The following is a 19,918-nucleotide window of genomic DNA, read 5'->3' as shown; positions in this document are numbered from 1 at the left end:
TCCAAACATGATTAGTACAAATCTTTCTTCTCATTGAATTAAGAGAAAATAACTGTATATCTATCCTATTTTGTATATACAGATATAACATGGTCTTTCATTTATATTCTCCCCCCCCCTTTTTTTTAGTTTGTCAGAGATGAGTATTCCATTGCCATTTAAGTACTGTAGGTGCATTTTGTTGTTATTAGTACTTCTTTTCAGAACATAAGGATTCCATTTATTGGGAAAAGCTGATTTTTGTTTGTCCTTCTTTTTTTCTTTATAGTACTGGGAATTGAACTCACTGAAGGACAGGGTATCATGCCAAATGGAAGCGAATATCTCACTTTCAATCAATAGAGAAGGCAAAATATTGGGTCACACACAAAACAAGAATCTCTGACACAAAAGCGATACCTAAAAAAAAGTCTTTGCAGAGAGGCTCTGATTACAGTGATACAGCTATCCACTGTCAAGCATTCACAGAAAGGTATCACAGAAATCAAAATAAAAAGTTCTCTCTGAAATAGAATATAACAAAAAGAAGGAGCAAAATGCATTCGCAGGCCCCAACCCCATCCAGAACAAAACCAGGAGATATCAGTATAGAAGAAATTGTAATCCACACACCTGAAATCTCTGAAATAATAGCAACTGAAGTATAGAAAAAAAAGGCAGAAGCAGATTAAAAGTGATATACAAGAAATTCAGAACGCCATTAAAGTTGGCAAACTGTTTGAATGAAAGTGAAGATAGACTTTCAGACCTTGAAGACACCATTTCAGCTAGTGAAAAGGTAAGAAAAGATCTCCTCAAAACAACTGGGATCCTGGAAATAATAAAAATTCAACATCTGCAAAATAATACAAAGGTGAACAACATAAGACTGGTCGGCATCAGTGAGAAGGAAGGAGGCACCAGAAATGGCATACAAAGAGTATGGGGAGAAGCAATAGCAGAAAGCTTTCCAAATATGGGGAAGCAATATGACATTCACATAACTGAGGCATATAGAACTTCAAATAATATCAACCCAATTAAAACTATACCCAGACATGTAATAATCAAGGTCTGAGAAATTCAGCACAAGGGCAACATCCTAAAAGCCAATGGGGAAAAGAAACAAAGAACATTTAAAGGAAAACCCATCAGAATAATAGCAGATTTCTCCACACAAACTATCAAGTCAAGAAGAATATAGAGCTAAGTACTTCATGTCCTATAAGAAAACAAATTCCAACCCAGACTGGTAATCTGCAAAACTCTATTTCAAGTTTAATGAAGATGTGAAATCCTTCCATCACAAAGAACAACTAAAGAAATTCATGATGATCAAACCAACCCTACACAGAGTACTGAAAGATATTCTAGAAAAGGATCAAAATGCCCACAGTTCCAAGAATGACAACAGAAATAACCCATCAAACATGGTGAACTACTAAATACAGGAGAAAAGTAGGGAACCAACAGCACAAAATTAACATGACAAATTTAAAGCCTTGGAAAGCTTTAATACATATCAATTATAACCAATAACCTCAATTCAACAATTAAAAGAAATAGACTGGTAGAGTGGATTAGGGACCAAAACCCAACAATATTCTGCATACAAAAAGCACACTTGACCCTTTAAGACATTCATTAGCTGGAAGTTAAAGGATGGAAAACAATACTACATGCTCCAGGACCTCAGAAAAACAGGGTTAGCTATTCTGTCTGCAGACAATATGAACTTAAAGCCAAGAATGATTAAATGAGACTAAAATAGATCATTCACTACATACTTGTTAGGGGAAAAAATCAAGAGGAAGAGATAATGGTCATAAGTATATATGCACCAAATATGCAAACACCAAACTATATAAGAAAAATTTTAGTAAACATGAAAAATATACTGACCAATAACACAATATTAACAGAGGAAATTAACAACCACTTATCTTAAAGAGAAAGGTCAAGCAGCCAAAAAAATAGCAAAGGGTTAGCAGAACAAAATTAAACTTTGAACAAATGAATTTATTTATTTTTTTCTTTTCAAAGTTTTATTGAAAAACATATAGCAATGAAACAGTTTCAAATCAAATTGAAAGTACAGTTTCAACACTGCATATATTCTTCTTAGTGGTTAATTGCTGTACAAGATGCAGACTTGTGATCCTACTTACAAACACCATTAGAAAAAATCATTCTATTCATTAAGAGAATGCAACTATATATCTATCCCGACCACTTTGAATACACAGATACACAATGGACATTCATAGTTATACCCCAATTTTTTTTAAGTTCCGTTGTTGAATATTATAGGTGTGTAAACTCAGCAAAATATTCTAAAAGATGAACAAATGAATTTAATGGACATATACAGAATATTCTACACAATAACATCTGAATACACATTATTTTCAGCTGCACATGGGACATTTTCTAAAATGGACCACACACTAGTCCATAGAGCATGCTTAAGTATATTCAAGAAATTAGAAATTATCCCATGCTTATTATCTGACCACTGTGCAATAAAATTGGAAATTAATTACAGAAGAAAACACAAAAAAATAAATAAAATGAAATTAACTAACACCCTCCTCAACAACCAATGGGTTAAAGAATTAATTAAACAATATCTACAATCCAACAAAAATTCAAACCCAACTTACTAGGATTTGTGGCATGCAATGAAAGCATCTTTCAGAGGGAAATTTGTAATGGCAATTCACACATTAGAAAAACAGAGCGAGAAAAAATGCATATCCTAATGCTCTCTCTATATCTTCTAGAAAAAATAGAGCAAACCAAACCCAAAGCCCAAAGATAGAAGGAAATTATAAAAGTGGAAGTGAAAATTAATGTAATTGAGACAAAGGAAACAAGAAAAAGATTTGATAAATCCAACGGCTGGTGATTTGAAAGGTCAAAAAAATTAATAAACCCCTAACATAATCAAAAAGAGGAAAGAAAAAACTCAAATTTGACAAATAAGGAATGTACAGGGAGAAATTACTACAGATCCTGTGGAAATTCAGAACATCATCAGTAGCTATTTTGAACATGTTTACTCTCACAGGATCGAAAATACAGAAGAAATAGATAAATTCCTAGATAGGTACAAATTTCCAAAATTGAATAAAAAAGATTTAAAAACTCTGAATAGCCCAATATCAGCCAATGAAACTGAAAAATGTAACTTAAAAAACATACCAACAAAGACCAACAAAGAAAAGTTCAAGTCTCCTCAAATTCTTCAATAAAACTTAAAAGTAAACAATACTCCAAAAATCACCCTTGGAGGCAAATATACTGATTGCAAGACAGTGTAAAGATCCAATCAAAAAAGAGAACCATAGGCCAAACTCCTTCAAGAATACAAATGCAAAAATCCTCACTAAAATACTAACAAATAGAATATAGAAAATCATCAAAAAGATTATACACAATGACTAGATAGAATTCACCCCAGGCATGCAAGTATGGTTCAATATCCTCAAAACTATAAATGTAATACACTATATCAATATCAATAAGTCAACTACCGATTTGATTTGAAACTGTCTCATTGCTATCTGTTTATCAATAAAATTATGAAAAAAAAAATCAATAAGTCAAAACTTTAAACAGCATGATCATCTCAGTAGGCGCAGAAAAAGGCTTTTGACAAAGTCCAACATTTATTCATGATCAAAGATCTACAGATAAGAGCCATCTATGACTAACCAACAGTCAGCATAATACTAAATGGAGAAAAACTCCAAGATTTTACTTTCAAATCTGATGCAACACAAGGATGTCCTCTATCATCACGCCTATTCAGAATAGTTCTGGAATCTTTAGCTAGAGAAAAGAGAGAGAAATAAAAGAAATAAGAATAGGTAAAGAAGAAGTTAAACTACCATTATTTGCAGATGACGTGATACTCTATTAGAAGATCCAAGAAACTCCACAAGAAGCTCTTAAGAATTAAAAAAAATCCAGTAGCATAGCAGGTTACAAAATCAACACTCAAAAATCAATAGCATTTCTCTACATAGATAACAAATTCACTGAGAGAGAAGTTACAGAAAAATACACCACAGAAGCATTCATAAAAATGAAATACTTAGGAATTATTCTAGGAAAGGAGGTAAAAGATCTATACAAAGAAAATTACAACCCTCTACCAAAAAAAAGAGAGATTGAAGAGGATTTCAGAAAATGGAGAGATATTCCTTGCTCCTGGATAGGAAGAACCAACATAGTGAAAATATCCATACTCCCAAGATTGTTGTACAGATTTAATGCAATCCTTATCAAAATACCATCTCCATACCTCACAGATCTAGAGAAAACATTCTTGAAATTTATTTGGACCCAGAAAAGACCTAGAATATTAAAGGCAATCTTAGGCAACAAATGCAAGACAAGAGGCATTACAATCCCACACTTGAAATTATACTACAAAGCTACTGTGATAGAATCAGCAGGGTACTTTCAAAGAAACAAGATCAACAGAACAGATTAGAAGAAGCAAAAGCAACTACAAACACAATTAGGCATCTTATCTTTGATAAAGTGGCCATATATTTTCTTTAGAAGAAAGATAACCTCTTTAACAAATGGTGCTGGAAAAACCGGCTCCTTACATGTCAAAAACTAAAACTAGACCCAGGCCTATCACCGTATGCTAAACTAAAGTCAAACTAGATTAAATATCTAAACATTAAAAATAAACACTAAACCTCTTGGGAGAGAAACTAGGTGGAAATCTTACAGATATAAGAGTAGGCAGACAGTTCATGAACAAAAGCCAAACTGCATGAGAAATACTTCAAATAATCAACAACTACAATCTTATCTTTGAGAAGTTTCTGTATGTCAAAAGAAATCATCAACAAAGTAAATGGATTAAATATCTAAACATTAAAAATAAAACTAAACCTCTTGGGAGAGAAACTAGGTGGAAATCTTAAAGGCATAGGAGTAGGCAGACAGTTCATGAACAAAAATCAAACCAGAGAGAGAGAGAGAGAGAGAGAGAGAGAGAGAGAGAGAGAGAGAGAGAGAGAGAATGTCCATACAGATTGAAAGACACTGTCAAGACTGTTCAACTTTCATCACACAACATGTATTAATGAAGCACTTACTAGGAGTTCACTGTGGTGCTAGGGACTTGGGATAACTCAGTGAACAGTGCCGGCAAAGTCTCTTGTCCTCTTCGTAGCTGAGGGATAGACAGTAGAAATCAGATCCAATGAAACATAAATTGTGTGATAAACCATATATGCACCACTATGTGTTCTTATAATACGTCATATTAATACAAATCACACATCGCAAGTTAACAAGGGGCCCCTCAGTGTGGAAAATGCAGTGTTCAAAAGGGGTGGAGTGATACAAACACTGGGGGTGTATAAATAAATAAATCTGTGCATATTGTGGAGTCCTCTTCATGTGGAAAGGGGATGAGGAATGGTACACACACTGGGAGGGTCTCAAAGGCAGCATACCTAGACTGTGTGATATAGGATTCTATTTCCACAATTCTCAAAACTCCCAATGGTGAGGACATAAAACAGGTCAGCAGTTGTGAGGACCAAGTGATTGGAGGGGGCACAGGAGAGCCTGGGCAGTTGATGGACAGCATTATATCTTGAGGGCCATGTGTGTATTCTATGTGATAGATGGGTCAGAATTTGCAGAGCCATGACCTAAAAGATCAGACTTTACTATATGTAAATCATACCTCAAATTTACTTAGAGGCAAAATCAGATGACCCAGAGACTCATCAGGTGAAAGGAGCAGCTAAGTCATAGACTAAGGCAGGTGTGAACCTACCTGAGGATTGCAAGAATTAGGTGTCCATTGTAGCTGGAATCAGAGTACCTGTCAGGTGCACACCAGACCTGGTAGATCTCTAGGCAAAAAAAATACACTGTGTGTGGCACTGTATGCCCATAAGCCTAGTTCTCTGCGAACCTGAGCCAAGAGGATCTAAAGTTTGAACCCAGCATGTTCAACCTGGAAATCTAATGAGATTTTGACTCAAGAGAAAAAGATGTCCTTAGATGGGTTCAGTGAGAAGACTCTGAATTCTGTCCCCAGGGCATGCAGACACAGATTATCTTGATTCCAGATACTTGGGCTCCCCTCCCCTGATATGATTAGAAGCAGAACAGCCGCAGGCGGTTTGTCTAGACGGGTGCTATGTTGATCTCTAATGTTTCAGCCTTCAGGCTCTGTTTCAGCTTTCCATCTCTACTTCTTCTGGTACCCCAGGGCAGGCCAGCCCCAATTGCCAATCCTTATAAGATCCTCAAAAGCTCTAGACAGGAAGAAGCTCACAGAAAACAGCACCACAAAGGACAGCCAGCCCTGAAACCCGCAGGAGCCAAAGCCAGGTGAAACACCAGCCTCTCCCTGTGCTTCCTGCTGTAAGAGCCCTAGCTGCTTTCTTGTCTGTGTTCTGCTGTGTGTGTTTCCCTCTTGGCCTTAGACCATTGTTTTGCATCAGTGGACAGCTAGGAGTTTGAGATCCTCCTTTCCCCTTACTTCTGGAATTGCAGGTGGTGCCAACATGAACAGTTTCAGTGATGTTTTAAGAGCACAGACTCTAGTGTCCTTCTCCACTTATTACTCAGACTGTCTGGATCTCTATAGGGATACTCACAGGACCTGCCACCTGATACAGTTGTTGAAAGTGAGTCACTGGGTGTCCCATGCTCAGTGTAATGCCTGGGCACAGGGCTGAACCATGAAACTCTTTGCTGAGAATACCTGCATTTCCATCTCAGTATCCTCCAGCTTCATGACCCCGAGACCTTGTGCTGCAAGGTTCGACCATAGCCTTGGTGTCTCTGTCTCTGTCCCTCACTGTCGCTCCATCTTCAGTCTTCCTACCTTTCTGTCTGCTCTTAGGTAGATCTCACACTGTCTTCTCCCAGGACCAGGACAGTGAATGATCCTTTTCAATGTCTGTCCCAGGCAGGGGTGGGTAAGAAACAGCTGGTGTGGGGTGTAACATACATAGCGGTATACAGCACAGAGTCCAGCATAAAGGCTCACTACCCAACAGTCAGCAATGGGCAGAGGAATGGCTCACGGTCATTGGGAGATTCAGGGGATGTTCTGGGTCCATGCCCAACCACACACAGGTAGATGTCAGAAATGCACAGGGTAAGAACCTCTGACCTATGTTAGGGTTTTATGGCCAAGGTCTCAGAGTCCAGTCAGTATGGGTCTTTTCTGGCCGCTCCTGGAAAAGTGGTGGAGCTCCCCAGAGTCACCTCATCTCTTCCTCACCAGGTGCTGACATGGGTACCACAGCACGAATCCTCTGGATCTGTCTCCTGGGATCCATCATCCACATAGCTGCAGGTATCTGAGTCTGGGGGTGTGGGCTAGCCTGTGTGTATCCACAGTGTGAAATATTGTCCTGCACATAGGCTACCTGGGTGTCTGCATGACACCAGGCTAGAAAAGCAGGCTGTGGAGAGGCAGTAACTGGACAAAGAACCCAGTGCTCCTTCTCAGTGGGCAGAGTCCCAATGTCTCTGTGCCATGGTTTCCCCACCTGGAAGGGTAGTCTGAAAGCAGCTTAGATAACATTCTAAATGCACATCCCCTGGCTCCAGCATGGGCCAGTGCCCCAATGTTAGCTATTATTAGCACCAGGACAGCACTATTCCTGGGCCTTCTGCCCCAGCTGGCAAATAAATGTAGCATCCACTTTCTCCCTGCGGAAATCCCTGCACCTGAGCCCCCAGAGAAGGTGGCTGTGTAGAGGGCTGTGGTCCAGGCAGGGTAGGACTTGTCCCCCCAAATGACTGTTCCCTGGGCCCTTCTGTCTACTCTGTGTGTCCAGCAGACAGAATCTAAGGTGTGGTGGCCTCAGTCTTCTGTTCAGCATAGCTGCCTCTCATGAGGAAGGGAGCATGTGTGGTGGCTCTGGGTCAAGCCACCGCGGTGGTGGAGCACAGGTGTGAAGCCTTGAACTTAGAGAACAGGTCTAGCCTTGGAACTGTTATGCTTGAGCCACAGAGGCAGAACCTCCTACCGTGCCCATGCTTCACCTTCCTGATATAACCCATGCCTTAGTAAGCCTGAGCCTCCCAACCGCTAACAGATCCACTTCCTGCTTCTGCCAGATTCTACCCACCCACCGAATCCACTGTTCCTTGATCTTGCCCCCAGGAGCCGTGATTCACTCGGGAGAAACCAGCAGTCAGGAGCCAGATGAGCTACTCCCAGCCAGCGAACACATTTCTGGTGGCTTGGTTTGCACTCCACATGCGCAGCCCTGGCAGGCAGCACTGTTCTACAACAATGATGGATACTGCTCAGGGGCTCTGGTGCATCCCCAGTGGGTGCTGACAGCTGCGCACTGCTGGAGGCCGTGAGCAAGCACAAGGGAGGGTGGCTGCGGGAGGGGTGACGTGGGTGTTTTAGGGAGTATAGCCTGAGCTCTGGACTGGGTGCAGTATGGCTTCTGGGGGTGGGGAGGCTTGTGGGAGGGGCTTGCAAAACTGGGAAGGTCAAGGTCCAGGCTGCTGCGATTTGAGCAGAGAAGGTGGGGTCTTTACCAAGGATTAGGTTCTATCACGACAGAGGGACTAGGCCAGGGACTAAGGCGGCTTGGTCAGTGATGAGATTTTGAAACTCTAGGCCTGTAACAAAGGTGGAGCTACAGTCAGAGGGGAGGCATGGCTGGGAGAGCCACTTCCCAGGTTAGAACAATATTCACCGGTTTTTTTGCCATAATTTTATTGATAAACAAATAGCAATGAGACAGTTTCAAATCAAATCGGTAGGACAGTTTCAATAATTAAAACACTGCACACATTCTTCTTAGTGGTTAATTGCTGTACAAGATGCAGACTTGATATCGTATTTGCAAACACCATTAGAACAAATCATTCTATTTATTAAGAGACTGTAATTACATATCTATCCTAACCACTTTGAATACACAGATACAAAATGGACATTCATCTTTATCCCCCTTTTTTGTTAAGTTCCATTATTTGAATATTATGGGTGTGTAAACTCAGCAAAATATTCTAAATGAGTCCAGGAGACCATAATAGTATTGGGCCTTCTGCTTAACTGGCAATGTCAGAAATTGTTGACCTGAGTCCCGTACAGCTCAAATAACAGCATGGCTTTAATTCTTATATTTTGTTTTTATACTACAACATTCACCTTTCTTTGCTGGGTTTAAAGGATAAGCAGAGACTCCAGTATGGGTCTAAGCATGGGGGAGACTGGAAGGGGATGGGGAAGAGTATGGTGCTGAGAATGAGTGGGGGATGAAGCAAGAATTGGGGTATAGTTTCTACAGTACTGACTGTCCAACCGCCCTCAGATCCTACACCATTGGGCTGGGACTGCAAAGAATTTACCCTCCATATGAAGCAGGAAGTCAGATGATTGAGGCCAATTTCTCCGTTAAGCACCCAAACTATGACACACCTTGGAAAGCCTATGACCTCATGCTCATTAAGTTGAGCAAACCAGTTGTGGAATCAAACACCATCCGGACCATCCACATTGCCACCCAGAGTCCGAACTCTAAAACCAGGTGCATGGTCTCCGGCTGGGGTCAGCTATCGGATGGTGAGTTTTGGTGTTGTCTATGGATTTTTTGACAGCCATGGCTATATCTGCCCAATAGTGTACCTGATCATGCATCATTTCTTACAGGCCAGTACCCTGCTGATTTGCAGTGTGTTTATCTTCCTGTGGTATCAGAGGAGTCCTGCAGAGCACTGTACCGGAACTTGTATCATTCCAGTATGTTCTGTGCTGGCGGCGAGCACCAGAAGGACACTTGTCGTGTAAGAGACTATAACAGGCGGGCAGGTGGTCAGAAAGGAGATAGGGGTATAAAACCCACAGAGGAGACAAGGTCATGAAGGAACAAAGGAATCTATCGAGCCTTTTGGGGCTATGATGTAGTTCCATAAGAAAATGTGGGTGCAAAGAGAAACAGAGAGAAGACACTTGGAGGGTGAGGAGGAAACTGACGACACACAGAACAGAGGCCACAGAGAAGGCAAGGAGAGCCAGACAGAACAAGCAGCTGGTACAGCCAGGCAGAGCCATGCTGTTAAATGATAGGAGATGGAGAGAAAACCCCAGGAGTGATAGAAGGAGGCTCCAGGGAGATGGAGCACACCTTCAAGAACAGACTGGTGACTACATTCAGGATCCAAGCCCTACTGTCAAGCACAGCTTCATGTTCAACTCCAGTGGGCCCCCAGCACTAGGCCCTCTCCCAGACCCCTTCAAGGGACCTCAGCCAAGACAGGAAAAGGAGGGCAGGAAGGGGGAGAGCTCCTTACAGGACTTCTCCAAGTCTGGGAGGGAGGGAAAGCTGGTGTTTGAGAGGCAGGACTTTCCCTGCCTTTCTATAGTGCTGTGATTTGATGGCTTGGTCTTAAGGATGCAGCTCTCCAGTTGGGCCCTCGAGTCTCTGTACCTTCACTGTCCTGGGCAATCACCAGGGTCTCAGTTTGTCTCCCCATCACTCTGCCTCCTGCACCCCCATGTGTCTCTGGGGCCTTCTGGGTCTGTCTCCTCTGCTTCTGTCTTGGACTTGCCCTGCTGCCCTTCTGCTCCTGCACTGTGTACTTCTGCCCTGTTCCCTCTCTCTGCTTTTGTCTCTTTGTGCTTCTGGCTCTCTGTGTGGCTCCCTCCCTCCTCCTCTCTACCATCCCTAACTTGCTCTTCTTTTCCCTCAACAGGCAGATTCTGGAGGCCCCTTGGTCTGCAATGGAGTTCTGCAGGGCCTTGTGTCCTGGGGATTCCCTCCCTGTGGGCAAGCTGGGTTTCCAGGCATCTACACCAACCTCTACTTATTCAACGAGTGGATAAGGAAAGTTACACAGACTAGATAAACATGGATAATTTCAGGATAAAGAATCCAACCCCACCTTCCTAATCTGTCCTTTGGCTCCATGTATCCTAAATGTTTATTGGAATTTATTGAAACTTTTTTACTAGTATATTAGAGATTGTTAATGCCTTGCTTATTTAGTTCAATTAAGATTGAAAGCAGAGCTTTCAAGCATCAAACACTTACTGATTTTAAGATGTTTTGACATCCTTGTGTTCTGGAGACACCTGATACATGGTAGGGATACCAATGTACTTGTCCCTAATTACCCTACAAAACAGCTTCACAGAGACAGGTTCAGTGGCTGAAATTGTGGAGCTCAGAATGGCTACAGTGATGCTTCAGTGACCATGGCAGATGGGTAAGGGGAGACAAAGGTAGACAAGGTGAAAATTGAGAGAGAGAGAGAGAGAGAGAGAGAGAGAGAGAGAGAGAGAGAGAGAGATCCCCATTCCACAAAACAAATAAAATATAATGATTTCTATTGCAAACATGTACCAATAAGAAATTAGTGAGCTGGAAGCATGATTGAGAAGTGAAAGACTTAAAACAACTCAAAATAAGTGTTGGATCACCTAACTCAAGTAAACGGTAGCATAGCACGCACTCACAGATGCCCACACTTCCATGCATGTACATGTGCACACACACGTGTACTCTACTGCAATGCCAACCAGCAGAGTTCAAGTGCTTGGGCATAGGAAGTGCAGCTGCGGACTTCATGGTGGCCTTGTGCTGAGTAAGCAAAGATAATCCATTGGTGATTCTTCATGATTCTCCATAATCCATGGAGAGTCTGACTCAAACAATGCCCATACTTTCCTTTCTCTTCTCCTTGCTCCCTAACACACCACTGATCAGAATGAACCATGTAAGAGAATGCTCATTCTTGGGCCTGTAGAGAAAGAGACATGGAGCCAAAAAAACATCAGGAGCACATTGGAGAGGGAGGAAAGAGGAACATGCCTGCTACATTTCAGAAGAGAGAGCAAGGAAGGAATGGGGAAAATCCCAGGCACTATGGGAGGAAGACTGAGAGAGACCGACAAGAGGCATGGACAGACATGTAGAGGCCCTGCACAGAGGATGCAAGTGGCCAATAAAGAAGGAGAGGACAAGCAACCAAGGCAGGGAGAGTCAGGAGTGAGGCAGAGCTAAGGGAGGAAGGCGGTGACCTCAGGCCAGCAAGGGACACACAGGGCATGAGGAGTCACAGACCTTGCCACCTGGGGGATCTTGGCATCATTAGTAATGTCAAGTCTGGCTTTCCCACAGAGGTAACAGAGGAGACAGTGGCAAAGTAGTCTAGTTCAGCAGGTTTCTGTCCAGTCACTCTGCAGTGACCATTGACAGTGGGGCTTCTTTAGGTGGCCAGTGCTTGAGCAGAGAACAGTCAGAGAAAGGAGAAGTCCCTGACTCCCTTTCTTCTGTGATGGCCAGAGAATGAGGTGTCCAACAGCTATCTTCCCACTCCTCCTTGCTTCCCTTTGCTCCTTCCTGGTCCCCCGAGGGTGGACCAAAACAGCCTGCCTCTGAGTCCCACTCTCTAAACTAGCTTACATCATAGCTACATCCTGGGCCACCCTGAGAGGTAGGGAAGTTTGTTTGTCACCCACAGGACCACTATCCCATTCCCACCTCTCCAGATGCTGTGGCCATCTCTGAAAAGGTGGCCAGGAAGCCACCTGTAGTGTGCAAGGGGTCAGGGAGAGCTCAGGCCATCCTCCCTACTCCTGGATAAGTCACAGCTAGACCTCTGGCATGTTATACAGCATTGGCAGGGCCATTTTTGTGAAGCCATGGCAGCTGTAAATCCAGCATAAGTGTCTCCCCATGAGCTAACCTTGAACTGCCACCAGGTCAGCTGTAATGACTGTGGATGGACTACACCAGTCCAGGAGATATCTACACTGACCAATTTGGCTTGAGTTGACACACAGAGGCTAAACTGAATTGGGACTAATTAGTGTTCTCAGATCTGAGTCTTGAATATGGACCAATTTGGACCAATCAATAGGCCTGGATTTGTACTAATGACAGACTAAATGTGGACAGATTGGCAGCTTGAACTCACACCAATTAGTTCATTCAAATCTAGGCTAATCATAAATCTCACTTTCAACAAATCAGCAGGCTCATATTTGAACCAATCACAGTCCTGCTATAAATATTTCAGTAACACTGGGCTCTCACTTTTGAGGTTCATTTAGAGTGTTCTATTTCATACACTGGACCAATTGTTTTTGCAGCATAGGTCTTCTTCACATAAAGCTTGCCCTGGCCATCCTGTAAATCTACTCAGGATTCTTACCCCAAGAAATGTGGACAGAGTGCTTTCTTTAAAAAACAACTTATAAATCCTTGGGTCTATCAGCATAAGAGCTTCAGAGACCAGCAGCCAAAGAAGAGCAATGACAGAGACTGTGTGACAGAGATTGTTAACCAGCAGAGCTCACTAGCATTTAGTGCAACCAGCCAGCAGTGGCTATAACCAGCACGGCTGTAGGCATAAATGAGCAGCAGCAGAAAAGATAGATGAGGAGACATGAGAATACAGAGAGGGTCAAAGAAAGAAAGACGTGGGAAGGGGGAGACAGACAGAGAGACAGACAGACAGAGGCAGAGATGAGAGAGATAGAAAGACTGAAATCCCTGGAGAAATATCACCTCTCCTTCATTATCATACCACATGTTTCTGTTTTGCTGCTATCCTTTCTGTATTTACTCAGAGCAATCTTTTTTAAAAATAAGATTTAGAGGAATATTTTTATCTTCACTACCCCAGAATGGTTCACTGTATGTCTGTTTCTGTTGCTAATTGCTTGTCACATTTCTGTGAGCAAGGTTTTTACTGGGACCTAGGCAAGTTCCCCCACTGCCTGTATGGGGGTACAGTAAAGGATGAAATAAAAGCCACAGGCAGTTTTAAGACTGCATGATATTGGGCTAGGTGGTCAGTCCCGAGAATGGGCAAAGACAACGACTCTCCAAGCTTGCCTATATTTATTAAGTATATACACATCCTTAAAGGGCTAGTGAGTAGCCCCGGGAACACCAGTGGTGATTGCTGTGGGCTGGTGAAACTGACAAAGCGTTCTTGCAAGGATGAGAACAGGCTTAATAAGGGTAAGCCTTTCACCTTTTTCCCCAGGTGAAACTTTTGTTATTGCTATTGCATTTTTCTAAAGATCTTCCTCATCCACAGCATGTCTTATCCTGCCCTGTGAACACCACAATGTCACCAACCATAGAAGCTTCAGCTGTAGGTGGGAGAAAGTGGGTGTTTGTGAGTTCCAATCCAGCCTATAGGGTAGGACAAGGATGGCCTTGGAGAGTCCCAAATCTGAGTTTATAATTTGTGGCACACAACAAGGAGTCATTTACCTTACTTGTTCTACATTTCTGTCAGTTCTGCTCCCAGGGCAGGTGTAGCACTCATACCCATAAACCCAACACTGGACCATTAATCAATCATAAACTCTAGAAGCCCCTCACCATGACTGTGTGGGGCTTTGGAATGACATCAAGACACCAATCATAACAATTTCCTTCAAAATACTCTCGTCTGCTTCAAACACACTTAGCCCATTGATCTGGAGTCCCTTTGAAACTGTCCTAGCAGTGCTCCTGTGTGAGTGCCTTTTTTAGCTGTGCTGTCACAGCTGGCTCCATGTCCTGGATCCATTCAGGAATTTACATCTCATCATTATTTTAACTTTAGGGACGAGCCAGAGTCACTCAGTCCCAGACCAAGTAAATAAGATGACAAGGACACTGGAATGTTCTCATGAGCCTAAGCTGCCCTCAGATGGCCCTCTGCAGGCTCCTCACCCTGTGTTTACCACCTCTCATGAAGACACAGAAAAGGACTTCCAGAGCTGCTTCAGAAAGCAGCGAGCACAGCAGCCCAAGTACACTCAGAGCGAGGGGGTGAACTATGATGAAGTTTCATGGCAGAGTGTGGGTTACTGTAATGAATATTAAAATGACAATCACCACAAACTGAATTATTCCTTGCAGTATTGAAGAAAGGCAAGGTAGGCAGAACCATCTCATGAGATCCTGACATATTACACATATATCCTAATGGCCATAAAGCCATTAAGTAAATCGGTGGATAAGCAGAGCCCAGAAATCACTTATGCCTGTGGGAATTTGCTGTCTGATAGCGGGCACATCTGCAAGCCCAGAATGAACATGAGAGGGTGAGTTTGCTGAGACTGAATAGATTTCATCCTCCCACATCAGCCTCAGCATTTTAGGAAAAAAGTTCAAGAAGAACCTGAGTCTTTTCTCAGATTGGGGTCAGGCCGCGGTGAGGGATCCTGACTCTGCTGGGCAAAATATCTAAGGGAAGGAAGTGGACCTTGAAGATGGGAGCTGCCCAAGAGAGCCCAGAGGTCCTGTGTGTGGGGTATGGGCCTCACTCCAGAGAGCAGCTGGTGAGACACTGGGAACCTGGATGCAGTGTTGTCTTTTCCTTGGAAGGCCACGGGTGCAATACATACAATAGGAGAGTGCTGAGCTTTCCGTGCTGAGCTGTCCTCCCAGTCCCTGCCTGGGCCTGATCCTTTCTCCCTTGCAACATTAGGACCCTGAGGAAGCGACCTCTCTTCTGTGAATTTCCTCAGCTCTGAAACTGTCCCAAAAGCACAGTCATGAGGAACAAGGGACAGCTTGGAGAGGTCAGAGGTCACACAAACGCTGTTGTTCATTTTTTTAATAATTTCATTGAGAAACAAATAGCAATGAGACAGTTTGAAAACCAATTAGTAGGACAGTTTCAATACTTAATACATTGCATATTGTTGTCTTAGTGGTTATTCATTGTACAAGATGCAGACATGATATCCTGTCTACAAACATTATTAGAACAAATCTGGGGACAGGATTCCTGCAGCTTTATCTGTTTTGTGGGATTGGAACTGAACATGCCCTCACAGAGCACTTACCTACTGTAGAGCATACAAAACTGGGAATTACACTCTGTTAATGTTCATCCGACCAGTTACAGCTCTGCACTCTAATATGTAAGCTAGGTGGCACGGGACCTCTGCTCTTTGGAGGATCTGCTGGAAGCCTTAGAGTAGAGTGTGAGCCAAGCAGACAAACCAGTGAATCCTTAATGCTTTTTATAACAGCCTTTATTTCTGGGCTGGCTTTGGGAGAGAGAGAAAAGGAGACTGAAAACCAATCTTTTGTACTATGGTCTTTGTGAGGCATCAGCTTCCAGAACCACTGGATTTCAGTTCTGAAGAGAAGGCTGTTGGTGGCTCTGAGCTGCTGCTGGGACCTGGAACGTGGGGCCTGAGGATGGACCCTGAGACTGAAGCCGTGAGGGACTGGAGGCTGGAGCCTGGGAGTAGGCTTCGAAGGTGGTGCTGGATTCTTGGCTCCAAGATCACCCATGGCTACCTGCTCTGGATAGTTTTTTCTATCCACCATTTGAATTTGCAGAGGTTCGTGTAGATGCCTGTAAATCCAGGTCGCCCACAGGGAGGGAGTCCCCAGGACACAAGGCCCTGCAGAAACCCACGGCAGACCAAGGGACTTCCAGAGTCTCCCTGTTGAAGGAAGAGATTTAGGGATGGTGGAGAGGATAAATGCTGGAGACACACACAAAAGTCAGAAGCACAGAGGCAAAGGAAAGAGGGAGAGAGCAGGGCAGAAATGCACCCAGGCTTACTGTCTGTGAGCCTGAGACAGAAGCAAGGGAGACAGACCAGCAGGCCTCAGAGACACATGGGGTGCAGCAACCATAGGAGATGGGGAGATAAACTGGTTCCCTGGTGATGCCCCAAGACAGTGAAGGCACAAAGACTAGAGGGCCCAACTGGAGGGTGATACCCCTAAAACCCAAGCCATCAAACCATAGCATTGTAGGCAGGCAGACCAAACCCTGCCTCTCAAAAGACAGCTCTCTCCCAGGCCTTGGAAAGGCCCCCTAAGGAGCTCCACCCCTGCCTGCATCTACTTTTCCAGTCCTGGCTGAGGTCTAGTGGGCTGTGGAGACTGGAAGAGGGCTTGGGGCTGGGAGTCACTGGAGTTGAGGTGAGCTGTGCTTGGCAGTAGGTCCTGGATTCTGAATGTAGTCACCAGTCTATTCTCACAGCTGTGCTCGGTCTCCCAGAAACCTCCTGCTGTCACTCCCAGGGTCTCTCTTCATCTCCTGTGTCTCAGCACAAGGGCTTTGTGTCTCTTTGCTGGCTCATTATTCCTCATGTGTTCTCCTTACCCCTCTGTGACCTCTGTGCCCTGAGTCTCTAGTTTCCTTCTCACCCTCCCAGTTTCTTCTTTCTGATTTTCTCTGCATCTGCATCTCCCCAGAGTCCTCTAAGACCTGAAAGCTTCCCTCATTCCTTCACAGCTTTGTGCCCTCTCTGTGTTGTATACCCCCATCTCAGTTGTAAAAGCCCACCTCTCTGTCCACGTCTCTTACCTGGCAAGAATCCTTGATGCTCTCACCACCAGCACAGAACATAGTGTGGTCGTAGGAATCCTGGTACAGTTTTATGCAGGATTCCTTTGACACCACTGGAATAAGTGTACACTGAAGAACATCTGGGTGTTGGCCTGTGACAAAGGCAATAAGGTTAGACACACTCCTGGGCAGAGACAGCCACGTTATCAGTAAGTCCAGATACATACAACACTCAAACGCACCATCCAATAGCCGACCCCAGCCAGAGATCCAGCACCTGGTTCCAGGTTTGGGACATTGGGAGGAGACGGAGATGATGCGGATGGTGCTTGTTTCCACAACTGGCTTACTCAACTTAATGAGCATGAGGTCACTGCCATTCCAATGGCTATAGAATTTTGGGTGTGGCACGGATATGTTGGCCTCCAACATCAGACTGCCTGGTTCATATGGTGGGTCACGTCTATGCAGGCCCAGCCCAATGGTGTAGGATCTGGGGGCGATGCAAGTCAGTACAATGTTAGCTAAGTTCTGTCCAAAAGCTCAAACCCACATGCAGGCCCAATTCCAATCTTTCCCTCACCCCAAACTCACCCTCAGCATCGGCCTCAGTCCCACCCCCACTCCCAGTTTCCATCATGTCCTGATCCATCCGTGGTGCCAGCCTCACATGCACTTTGACAGCACCCAAATCCCATTCCTGTCACCACACCCAGCTTCTCCCCAAATTGCAACTATTAGGGTTGGGACAAGAAAAGCATTGGCTAAGTTGTACACGTAGGGGGCCCCTAACTCAGAAAAAAACAAGATAAATAATAAGTCTTTATAATCTTTTCACATTCAAATTTAATGTTCCACAATGAACAAATATCAGAAATTGAATAGAAGACAGATTTGATGGTGCACCTCGACCTACCCACATGTCCCTGGATCCTGCTTTATTTCCAGTGTGGATATTTTGTCCATCACAGATGTTTGCAGTAGTATTAATTTGTTTAAAATAGTACACTGAGATATTTATCCCAGTGAGGGAGCTTTTTCCTTGTCTCACCCTATAACCTCACTTGCAGCCATGTGCATATCTCACTCCCCACCCAAGTGGCTCTGTCCTCACCTGTCTCTCTCCCCTTGTCCTGTGTTCTGCGCACCCAGTGACAAGAGGTCCCTTGTCCACACCACCTGGCTTCTAAAGGCTGCAGTGAGATCCAAGCCTGCTTCTATCAAGCCACCTCCTCCTCTGCACTTTCATGCTTGGGTCAAGCCAAGGGACCTGCATGGCTTCTCTTCCCTCACACTGGAGTCTCTGCTTGTCCTTCATACCCAGCAAAGAGAGGTAAATTCTCCTCCAGTCTGGGGAAGTGGCTCCCTCACCATATGTCCCTGCCATTTGAACTGTAACTCCAAACTTCCTCCAAGCCTAGGGTTTGAAAGTCTCATTCCTGGCACAGTCCAGCCTCTTTGGCAGGGGTTCACTCCTTGGTCCAGCCTCTCTGCAGTAGTAGAAACCCACCTTCAGCCATGACCCAACCCTCTCCGATGGAACCCCAGCCTAAGCCTTCAAACTCACAGCTTTGCAAGCCCCGCCCACATGGTCCCTCCCAAAAGAAGCCACTCCCCACCCGGTCCAGTCCTCTACCCATCCACCCCTAACCCCCTCAATCACCCTCCCTCTGCTTGCTCACGGCCTCCAACAGTGCGCAGCTGTCAGCACCCACTGGGGATGCACCAGAGCTCCTGAGCAGTATCCATCATTGTTGTAGAACAGTGCTGCCTGCCAGGGCTGCGAGTGTGGAAAGCAATCAAAGCCACCAGAGATGAGTTCGCTGACCGGGGGAAGCTGATCTGGGAGCTCTCTGCCACTTCCTTCAGGGAGAATCACAGCTCCTAGGGGCAGGTTCAGCACACAGTGCATTCCTTGGGTGGGTGGGATCCAGTGGAATCCGGAAGTGGATCCCATAGGTGTCTGGTGGTTCAAGGTTACTAAGGCACAGGTTATATCAAGAGGACCAAGCATGGGCATGGTCTGAGGCTCCGCCTCTGGAGCCAAGCAGGACAATTCCGAGGCCAGACATCCTCCTTTGAGCATTAGGCTTCTAAACTGTGCTCCACCATTCCATGGGGTTGACCCAGAGCAATGGCACTAGTGCCCTTACCCACAAGGGACCGCTGTGTAGAGCAGAGAACTGAGGCCACCTGATTCTGTTTGCTTGACATATAGAGTGGAAAACAGGGCACAGGGCACAGTCAATACCCTTCCCGGACCCCAGCCCTCTGCACAGCCACCTTCTCTTGGGCCTCAGGTGGGGTGTCATCTGCAGGGAAGGAAGAAGCTTTCATACTTTGCTTATCTGCGAGCCAAGAGACAAGGCTCTGAAACAGTGCTTTCCCAGTTCTAATTACAGCTAATATCTAGTTACTGACCCATGCTGGAATCAGGAAACTGTGGCATAGAAACATTAGGGATTTTCCCTGCTGAGAAGAAGGAATGATGGGTTCTGCATCCTGTTCCTGCCTCTCCACAGCCTACTTTTCTAGCCTGGTGTTATGCAGACACCCAGGTGTCCTAGAGATAGGGCAAGATTCCACACAGACTACCCTTCACCCCCAGACTCAGATACCTGCAGTCATGTGGATGATGGATCCC

General features: G+C 44.5%; 2 protein-coding genes across 2 annotated transcripts; one reads left to right on the top strand and one right to left on the bottom strand.

Moving 5' to 3' along the window:
- Positions 1-6,533: 6,533 nt before the first annotated feature.
- Positions 6,534-10,854, top strand: LOC101581631 (kallikrein-4-like). The gene is made up of 5 exons (XM_023704894.1): positions 6,534-6,656; positions 8,104-8,351; positions 9,321-9,571; positions 9,659-9,792; positions 10,702-10,854. Exons 1-5 carry the CDS (start codon positions 6,534-6,536, stop codon positions 10,852-10,854), a joined length of 909 nt encoding a protein of 302 aa, XP_023560662.1.
- A 190-nt stretch (positions 10,855-11,044) lies between these two features.
- On the bottom strand, positions 11,045-19,294 carry LOC101581248 (kallikrein-4-like). Its single transcript, XM_004644648.2, has 5 exons — positions 18,957-19,294; positions 17,517-17,767; positions 17,293-17,426; positions 16,269-16,417; positions 11,045-11,123 (listed from the first exon to the last, which is right to left on the bottom strand). The coding sequence occupies exons 1-5, from the start codon at positions 19,292-19,294 to the stop codon at positions 11,045-11,047; spliced, it is 951 nt and encodes a 316-aa protein (XP_004644705.2).
- Between the last annotated feature and the right edge of the window lie 624 nt (positions 19,295-19,918).

Source organism: Octodon degus, unplaced genomic scaffold, assembly GCF_000260255.1.
Source record: "Octodon degus isolate 3935 unplaced genomic scaffold, OctDeg1.0 scaffold00206, whole genome shotgun sequence".
NCBI classification, from domain to species: Eukaryota; Metazoa; Chordata; class Mammalia; order Rodentia; family Octodontidae; genus Octodon; species Octodon degus.
The sequence above is the reverse complement of the archived record's forward strand: the minus strand, read 5'-3'. Positions and strand labels throughout refer to the sequence as shown.

Excerpts from the sequence above, each read along its gene's own strand:
- LOC101581248 (XM_004644648.2), bottom strand. The coding sequence starts at position 19,294 with ATGCCCATGCTTGGTCCTCTTGATATAACCTGTGCCTTAGTAACCTTG. Across the intron at positions 17,768-18,956 it reads GCTGCGCACTGTTGGAGGCC|ATCCTACACCATTGGGCTGG; the intron begins GTGAGCAAGCAG and ends CATCGCCCCCAG. Across the intron at positions 11,124-16,268 it reads GAAAAAACTATCCAGAGCAG|GGTAATTAGGGACAAGTACA; the intron begins GTAGCCATGGGT and ends GCTGTTTTGTAG.
- LOC101581631 (XM_023704894.1), top strand. The coding sequence starts at position 6,534 with ATGAACAGTTTCAGTGATGTTTTAAGAGCACAGACTCTAGTGTCCTTC. Across the intron at positions 9,572-9,658 it reads CTGGGGTCAGCTATCGGATG|GCCAGTACCCTGCTGATTTG; the intron begins GTGAGTTTTGGT and ends CATTTCTTACAG. Across the intron at positions 9,793-10,701 it reads ACCAGAAGGACACTTGTCGT|GCAGATTCTGGAGGCCCCTT; the intron begins GTAAGAGACTAT and ends TTCCCTCAACAG.